We start from the raw sequence: 10,068 nt of genomic DNA on the forward strand, positions 1-10,068 counted from the left end.
TATATATATATATATATATATATATATATATATATTCTTGAGTGGGATTGGTATATTTCTAGTAGAGATTCCCAAATGTTGTTTCTCCATTATATATATATACACATATACATATATATACATATATAAACATATACAAATATATACAGATATACCTATATATACATAAATATATATACATATACACATATACATATATATAGTTGAAATTTACAAAAAAAAATCAAAACAAAAGATGAACACGGGTGTGTAAACAACAAACGGATGTATTAATTTAACGTTCAGGAAGTGAGAAAGTTTTTTATGTTTCAAGCCTACGCTCTTCGACAGAAAGGAACACAGAAATAAACAGGGAGAGAAAATAGAAAAAGGTTTAGTGACTAGCGACATATACATATATATACACATATGATGCATCATCACCATCATCATCATCGTTTAACGTCCGCTTTCCATGTTAGCATGGGTTGGATGATTTGACTGAGGACTGGTGAACCAGATGGCTACACCATGCTCCAATCTGATTTGGCAGAGTTTCTACAGCTGGATGCACACATATACATATATATACATATACACATATATATACTTAAACACATATACACATATATACATATACACATACATACATACACACATACACATACATTAGGTTATCAAGAAAGTTCTTGTGGTTTTTAACCTTTAAATTCAGATGCACATATCTCAGCTCAAAAAAACTTTATTAATCGAAATAAACACGATCAGAATCAACACACTTTTGCCAACACAAAACAAGTTCATTTATGCCAGTAGTGTAAAAATCCTGCGTTCTGGTGGCAATGAAGTCGTTGAAGGCGTGTTTGGCATCATCTTGGTTTTGAAGCATTTCTCACGCAGGAAGTTGTCGAGATGCTTGAAAAGTGGTAGTCAGTAGGCAAGATGTCTGGTAAGTGTGGCAGATGAGGCAGAGTTTTGTAACCCAATTCGTTCAACTTCTGCAGGGTCAGTTGTATGACGTGCAGCCGAGTGTTATTGAGGAGAAGACTTGGTCCTTTTCTATTGACCAATGCTGGCTGTTGTTGTCGGAGTTTCTTATGCATTTCATCCATTTGCTGACAGTACTTCTACACCATAATGGTTTCACCTGGATCCAAACAGCTGTGATGTTTGAGACTGACCACAGACCACCAAACAATCACCATGACCTTCTTTTGGTGCAACTTTGGCTTCAGGCAGTGCCAAGGAGCTTCATCGGCATCTAACCACTGAGTTGAGCATCACTGGTTGTCCTAAAGAATCCACTTTTCATCGCAGGTCACAATCCGGTCGAGAAACAGGACATTCTTGTTGCGTAAAAGAAGGGAAGACAACACTTCAAAATGGAGTTTTCTTTTTAGTTGTTGTTCAATTTGTGCAGAACCCATTTCTCAAGTATTTTTGTTTTTCCAATCGCTTTCAAGAGGTTGGAAATTGTCGTATACGTTACATCTAATTCAGAAGCAAGCTCTCGAACAGTTATACGTAGATTGGCTTCGACTAAGGCTCTTAGTTGATCGTTGTCAACATCTGATGGCCGACCAATACACTTATCATCTTCAAGACTCTCATCACTGCTACGAAATTTCTTGAACCACCATTGTGCTGTACATTCATTAGTGGTTCCTGGGCCAAACACATCATTGATATCGCGAGCTGTTTCAGCAGCTTTTCGGCCTAGCTTGAACTGGAATAAGAAAAACAGACTTTAAAATGATATATAAAGTCAAAGTAATTTAACGAAAATTAATTTGAAAATACATCATTTAAAACCAAAATGAGAAGTTCCTCAAGAACTTTCTTGACAACCTAATATATACAAATACACATATACATATACATATATATATACATATACACATATATATATATATATATATATACACATATACACACACACACACACATGTATGTATATATATATATATATATATATATATATATATATATATATATATATATATATAAATATATATATATATATAGTATTGGTTATCAATATTGTACTTTACACTCTAAGTAGCCAAGAAATATACTGTAACTTTGGATGGGAGTTAAAGAAAGTTTACCATAAAACACATCTGAAGGAACCATTTTCGCCATTTTACATAGGCCAGGACAGACAGATAGGATGCTCTTGAAGCTGAGAATTTGAATTTATGGAGGCAATATTTATATATTGCCTGAGAAAACAACAAGATCTCGTAATACAAGGAAATTGTTGCATAAACAAGTATCTGCAAGCCTAGAGAACTACCTGTATATATTACCCTATTGATGTGTCTAAATCCCAATGCAAAAGTTTTTGCTTTGAAGCTAGAAACCAGCTTCTTCTCCATAGGTCAGAAATTCAAAAAATAGTATCAAATTTTGGCACAAGCCCTGCAATTTTAGGAGAGGGGTAAGTCATTACATCATCCCTAGTGTTTTATTCTTACTATATTTAGTTGGCACCATAAGGATGAAAAGCAAAGTTGATCTCAGCAGGATTTGAGCTCAGAACATAAAGAGTCAGAACAAAATTTGTTAAGTATTTTGTCCAATGTACAAATGATTTTGCCAGCTTAGCAACACAAAAAATAAAATAAGAAAAAATACATTCATACATACACAAGTACTTTTATACAAAAGTGCTCTCCAAAAAATTGATAAATGAATTGTTGTTGGCACTTACGACGTCGAGGGTTCCAGTTGTTCTGATCAACGGAACAGCCTGCTCGTGAAATTAACGTGCAAGTGGCTGAGCACTCCACAGACACGTGTACCCTTAACGTAGTTCTCGGGGAGATTCAGCGTGACACAGTGTGACAAGGCCGACCCTTTGAATTACAGGCACAACAGAAACAGGAAGTAAGAGTGAGAGAAAGTTGTGGTGAAAGAGTACAGCAGGGTTCGCCACCATCCCCTGCCAGAGCCTCGTGGAGCTTTAAGTGTTTTTGCTCAATAAACACTCACAACGCCCGGTCTGGGAATCAAAACCACGATCCTATGACCGCGAGTCTGCTGCCCTAACCACTGGACCATTGTGCCTCGACGATAAATGAATAAGGGATTGAAAATTAACTGACTTGAAAATGAAGGCTCAAGAGATATAAATGTATGCTGGCACAAGCACTGCATGAAATTGCTTATGGCCCAAGTCAGGTGGGTTTTTCACCCCTAATCACAAAGGATAGAAATGCACATATCACAAAGAAGCAATACACAAAGTTCCAGAATGTTCAGAACAGATCATCCAACATAATTGAGGTATTATTGATGATTTGATGCATATTCCCAATAATATGGATCTTATTGTTGTGATTGTTACCTTTGGTCTTACCATTTTTGCTAATAATAAGAATAATCCTTTCTACTAAAAGCACAAGGCCTGAAATTTGGTGGGAGGGAACTAGTCAATTACATCAACCCCAGTGTTTCACTGGTACTTAATTCATCAAAATGCACTGCCGGAAATCAAACTCATAACTTTATGATCGTGAGCTGAATACCCCTAACCACTAAGCCATGCTCCTTCTCCCTGTAAGTATATGGTCAACTGATAAGGATGTATTAAATTTGTGTGCCCAATGTAACAGTTTGAATCATGAAGTTTACAGCTTATATGTTTACATTGAAATTTACATGTTACTTTAGTTGCCTGAAAGGGTTTCTGTGATTTGTTAGTTTGTCTCCATTTAACCCTTTAGCATTCAGATTTCTCTGTCAGATGTAATGCTTATTTATTCATATTGTCTTTAATTAGTTTCGAAATATGTGATACAAGAAAAAAAAAAAAACCAGAGAAATTTCAGCTTAGTATAACTATTCTGAAGGCCTATCAAGTGTTGTCTTATCTCAGGGTTTACCTCAGGAAATAAACATGAGCACTAGGAAAACATGAGAGTGAAGAAAAGAGAGGTCTGAATGACTTGATATTTTTTAATCTTAATGAATTAAGGGAAATTTGACTGCTAAATGTTGAAAGGTGAACGACCGTAGAAGCTATGTGATTATCACAAGTTGAAAAGTGTAAAAAACAGAAATGTAAAAGAACGAATCAGCGAAGTGAGATGCGAAACTGCCCTGTCCTATCGCCAAGAATTGATCCAGTTATTAGTATTTGATTCATCAACCCCGAAAGGATGAAAGTCAAAAGTGACCCCTGCAGGATTTGAACTGGGACCATAGAAATATGCTACATGAGCCCAGTCCTGACTGGACCTGCAGGAATGTGGGAAAGTTACAGGGACACCTTGCTGTTGACTCCTAGGGATGTATTGGTTTCTAAAAATGGGCCAGAAACGTTTCATGTCCGGGAAAGCCCTCACATAGGTGAAATGCAACCACAAAGTGTGAATGAGATAGTTTGCTTTGTGGTGTTGAGGTGTGAGGCAGTCACAGCACTGAAGTCTGACAAAGAAAAGCAGGTTTGAGGAATCTGCGAGCAGGTAGAGTGTCGACTTGACATTTCTTACTCACGTACTGCCCATAGAGGAATCACTTTGCTTAGATAGGGAAAAGCCTCCTGCTCAGTATTCTGGAGTCTTAGACTCGAATGGAACGCTCCTGGCAGAAAAGTCCAAGGTGGTTGCTCATTGGGCATCATTTTGAGGTGGAGCTGAATAAAGTAGACCCACCTAGTACTGTTCTGAAAACCATGATGCCTCCAGTATTAGTGACCAACCTACTACTCAATGGTCCGTAGATGAGGTTCGTACGGCAGTAAATCACCTGACAGGTGGGGTTTGTGGCAGCCACAGGTTGTCAGGGATCACGCCAAAAAAGTCAATCAATTGCTGTCAGGATCATGGCTCTCCCAGTACTCATCAAACACAGAGACTGCTTGAAGCTTGTCGACCTTCGCAAGGCATTTGTCTCGGTGAACAGGGATATGCTCTGCAGGATTCTAGAGCTGAGTGGTATACCCCACCCACTACCGACTGATTGGGTTTGTTGTGGCCTTGATTGGGGGCTCAACGAAAACATTAATACTTGGACTGGCATAATTGTGGAGAAACTTACAGTATTTAGTTAAGTCCCATTGCATTCTAGGTTCGAATCCCGCTGAGGTTTTAGTCTTAGACCGCCAAATTTGTGGTCTTAGTCTCTATTAGTAATTGTTTATATAGAACATCATTAATATAGCATACCTACATAAATGTCCCATCCATCGACTTGGTTTCCTCGTAACTTTCTGAAAGGTGATTTTCTTTAAGATGAAATTCTCTACAAATACCTTTCAAATGGTGTAGATTACGATTATATCGGAATTTGAGTACTTTCTGGTTATCTCACCCTCATTAAAAAATTGCCATTAAAAAATTGGGTTATCTCCCACTAAAAAAATTGAGTTTATGAAGCGACAAGAGATTGGATTAAAAGGTTTAGATCCCCCATTAATAAATTGGGTTATCACCCCCTCCCCCCACGTTTTACGAGAAATATCAACTAAAAAAAATTGTTTAACCCTCAATAAAACAAACAAACAAATGAAAAAATTAATAAACAAAAAGTGAAAAGATGAAACATCGTTTTGAATCTGATAACATTTTTATAACAAATCATACAAAACGGAAAAAATTAATAAACATGAAAACTTAGAAAATTAAACATCTTACTGAATCTGATAATATTTTTATAACAGATCATACCATTCCTCTTGAGGAGGCCAAATGTCAACAATGTATTGAAGTATTGAATCAAAAGGATCTTAATCCAATCTCTTGTCGCCACATTAACTCGATTTTTTAGAGAAGGGAGACCCAATTTTTTAATGGCAAATTTTTAACGAAATAACCAAAAAGTACCCAGAAAGTTATGAGGAAAACAATTTGGTGGCACACTTGTGTAGCTATGCCAATATGCTAAACCGAATTTGCCTACCTTAATTTAACAATGAAATTAAAATGTATTTTTATCTCCTGCCTAAGTAACGAAATTCGAATCTGCCAGGGAAATAATAATAATTAAACTCTTTCACAAGTGAATTAACAAATTATCTAACTTCCTGAATTTGAAATCACACTTATTTCATATTTCATATTAATTTGCCATGAAGGCATTACACAGAGGGGACACTACAACACATGTGGGGACATATAACAATTAAAAATATAGAAATAAAATATGATATAATGAATGATACAGGAAAATGCACGTGAATAACAAATTAAAAAATATAACATGAATGATATCTGAAAATGATATTATGATATTATTGCTCATACTTAAAACGCACAAACTATTTATATTCGCCTTACTGCTACTTGATTGTTTTCATTTAAATAAAATGCGTGTGGGAGCTTTTATAACGAAAATAGGAAGCACAAAAGTTGTTGATAACATAAACTTGTGTACTGGGAAGTATTTATCTGCCCTTCTTCATAAAATTAACGGAAGAGGAGGAACCGGAATAGGTTTAACACTTTTCTCTCAAAACCCCATCAAACGTCAGCCAAGAGCTGGTGGGTTTCATTACTTTTTCCTGCTGGGAATACTTTTACAAAATATTTACGAATGTTCTTCGACCAAGATGACGACGAGCAAGATTTTTTGTCCCCTTCGGCAGGGTAATGTATTTCCTAGTTTTGTTTGCCGCCCTTAACACGATCTACCCAGATCCACTATAAATATTTATAGTGGATCTGGGTAGATCGTGTTAACTTTGTTTAAATAAGTTCAGGCAATAAATAATGCCAAAAACATAATAAACATCGGGAATATACCCTCTCCTAAATCTGTTGGCCTTATGTATAATTTCACCGATATATAATAAATACTAAAATATGAAGATATAAACCCACTGTTTCGGTTTTTAATACATCGCTAAATACACATAGCACCGTTCTATGTTTATTTTTCTATTGCCAAGTTTGGGATCGGAGTGATTAAAAGTATTTAAATTTATCAGAATTGCTTCGGTATCTTTAGGCAAAGTTATTTATTTCTAAAATTGTCGTTATTGTTTAGACCCGGATTAGATCGAATATATCAGCTTCCTTTTTCTTTGTACATGAGTATAATATTCATTCTTACATTCATAATTGTACATTGGACTCCTTCACGCCATCGATCTCATTAACAATTGACTATGTGGTTAACTATACCGGCATTGTAATATATATATATACATATACACACACTAATGTTCTTGTAATTTTAGGAAAACAAAATTTCAGTCATCTATCGTTTTGGGCTACCAAGTGGGCGTGATAATTTCTGTTTCAACTATCTTAATGTTTTCGTCATCATATTTAGCATTTTATTGTGTTGTGTATATAAAATAAATTAGATCTCCAGTTAGATTTTTTTTTAATTAGTTAAATAATAGTTTTAATATAAGTTTTATAGTTTTCACTTTAGTAATTTGCTTCTGAAATATCATATTCTCTGGATCTCCGGTTATAGTTCGGCATATTTAAAACTAATTGCGTCTGAAAATTAATCCAAGTTATCCAAGTAACTTTTAATGTTTATAAAATTGTTGGCTTTTATAACAAATCGTCACTTATCTTTGATTCTCGTGGAATGATAAACAACTTTTTTAACGTTTTGGATTTTCTGAAATTCGCTTCCACACTCGTGACAGACTAAACAGTTAACTAGATTGTTGTTTATTCCCATGATCTATGTCTCAGATGTAATATATATCTAGGACTACGTTCTGTAGTGTGTTCTTCCTTTTAAGACAAGAAGTTGCCTTCTATTTCTAGCATATTGAACAACCGTGCAGAGGGCCCCCTCCTCTCAAATTTCTCTAGGTGGGGTAGAAGTAAGAATGTTTCTCTAATCAAAGAAGGAACCTCTAAGTTGTCGTTCGGCTCACTAGAAATAACAAGTAAATCTACAGATCACATCCAATCGTTTTAAAAATAGAACGGATACACTGCACCTTAAACAAGAACCGTATGACCATTATTTTGAACGTCGTCGTCATAGGTTTGTCACTAAATTCTTTATAATTCCTGCTTTTATTGCCGGATCAGTTTTGATTTTTTTCGTTATTGCTTCTATGAAAGAATTTTAATATCTAGTGTCTTTTGTATTAGCTTGACAATCCAACTCAACTAGGTGTAAGAAATATATGGCACCAAGTGAAAATGTATATGCGATTATATCAAATTTCATTTAACTTATTTATCAAACTCTGTAAATATACTATTTTAACATTTCGGACTGTGGGTATTTCAAGTGGATTCAGCTGGTACTAAAAGCTGGTATATCACATTTTGATTACTAAATACCAAATAGTTTTTTTCAAAGTGAACCCATCCCATAATTAATAAAATTCCTGTCATTATTGATGATGAAGTCTTCTACTAACCATTTTATGACAGGGTTCCAATTTTAGAATATGTGCTACCAAAGCTGACCTCTTTTTTAGGAATAATCTTCAGAAGAGGAGAGAGGTTGGTAAAACAAGCCAAACTCGGTTTCTGCACCTTTCCCTACCTAATGTCATGATTGTTACTACTCTGGAGGGTGCATAGTTCAGAGGTCAGGGGGTCTCTCCAGTTTGAGCTACTACTTCTCTGCATTGAGAAATCACAGCTCTTGTACTATGGACATGTGATTAGAATTGCAAGATGGATTCTGTAAGCCGAGTCAACCAACAGGAGACCTTAGGGTAGACTAAGAATGAGACGGTTGGATGAAAGAATATAGCTTTCAGAGATATTCTCTCCTAAGACTACACCTTCAGTACCACATGGGTGAACATTTACATTTCAACAATCAAACGTTGCAGAAACAAATGTATTTTTGAAAGAAATTACATATTTCATGGCTCTTTATAAACTTCCTAATATCTTGGAGTTTTCAAAATAACTAAGGAGTTTCCCTGGACACTGTTAGAAAGCTGTTAGCTATTATTTCTTGTTACTAATTTCTTCTTTCATTCTCTTTTTTATATGTGTGCGTGTTACCTTCATCATTATCACATTCACTTTTCCATGCTTCCATGGGTCAGACAGAATTCATAGGGACAGACTTTCTACAGCCTGATGCTCTTCCTGTCGTCAACTTGTTTCAAAGTGAGGTAAAATTTCCAGAAGACCAGACATGTTTTCATGAACAATTGGAAACAAAAGATACCACTTGCATGTTAGTGACATTCATTTATAACTACCACATGATGTCAAGACAAGGAGACACACACACACACACACGTGTATGTATGTGTGTGTGTGTGTACCTCTTTCTCTCAGTCACTTCAACATGTGGAACCGTTAGTCCTGACATTTTTTCTCTCTTATATTTTTCCCTCTCATCCCTTCTTGTTAAAGTGTGTAAACTCAAAATGTCCAAGACTTTTTCACTTTTCTCAAGCATCAAACTAATACACCTTGTTGTTCCCTCACTTGTCTGTCTTTTGTTTTCTGTACATTTGAACTATATATATATAAATGCACAAACGGAAAACAGACACAGACGGTCACCAAGTCCCCATCAGTTATCAGCCAGAGGGTCAAATGCAATTTCATACCTTTAACAATAATGTTGATCCCCTCTGGTGCCACCAACAGCAAGAAGCCGCCAGGAAATGGTGAACAAACAATATATATATATATATATATATAAGTGAAATCAAAACCAAACTAAATTCGACGACTGGCACCCATGCCAACATCGTCTCCTTCATTGGACACAAAACTCAGCTTGCGAAGGCTTATTGGGGCAAGCGAAAGCGAAATCGGGATGGCACCTGTGCCCAGCGTCGCCTTTCTGGCACTTGTGCCTGTGACAGGTGTAATGGACTTTCGAGCGAGATCGTTGCCAGTGCCCCTGGACTGGCTTGTGCGGGTGGCACATAAAAGACACCATTTCGAGCGTGGCCGTTGCCAGTATCGCCTGACTGGCCTTCGTGCGAGTGACACGTAAAAGCACCTACTACACTCTCTGAGTGGTTGGCGTTAGGAAGGGCATCCAGCTGTAGAAACTCTGCCAAATTTAGATTGGAGCCTGGTGTTGCCATCCGGTTTCACCAGTCCTCAGTCAAATCGTCCAACCCATGCTAGCATGGAAAGCGGACGTTAAACGATGATGATGATGATGATGATGACACACACC

At 36.4% G+C, this 10,068-nt stretch overlaps 1 protein-coding gene and 1 long non-coding RNA gene across 3 annotated transcripts in view; one reads left to right on the plus strand and one right to left on the minus strand.

Annotated features, from left to right (window-relative positions):
* Positions 1-251: 251 nt before the first annotated feature.
* Positions 252-6,372, minus strand: LOC128249410 (uncharacterized). The gene is made up of 2 exons (XR_008265520.1): positions 6,228-6,372; positions 252-1,705 (listed from the first exon to the last, which is right to left on the minus strand). It is a non-coding gene; the product is annotated as an uncharacterized LOC128249410 (long non-coding RNA).
* Positions 6,373-6,394: 22 nt separating this feature from the next.
* LOC106873027 (FK506-binding protein 15) overlaps positions 6,395-10,068 on the plus strand; it is an 88,673-nt gene continuing 84,999 nt past the window's right edge. For both annotated transcript variants that reach the window (XM_014920230.2, XM_014920232.2), the window contains exon 1: positions 6,395-6,569. In XM_014920230.2, coding sequence (XP_014775716.1) covers positions 6,517-6,569 — 53 coding nt within the window. In that variant the 5' untranslated portion in view covers positions 6,395-6,516. The remainder of the gene's footprint in view (positions 6,570-10,068) is intronic.

The sequence above is a fragment of the Octopus bimaculoides genome, chromosome 1 (assembly GCF_001194135.2).
Source record: "Octopus bimaculoides isolate UCB-OBI-ISO-001 chromosome 1, ASM119413v2, whole genome shotgun sequence".
Taxonomy (NCBI): Eukaryota; Metazoa; Mollusca; class Cephalopoda; order Octopoda; family Octopodidae; genus Octopus; species Octopus bimaculoides.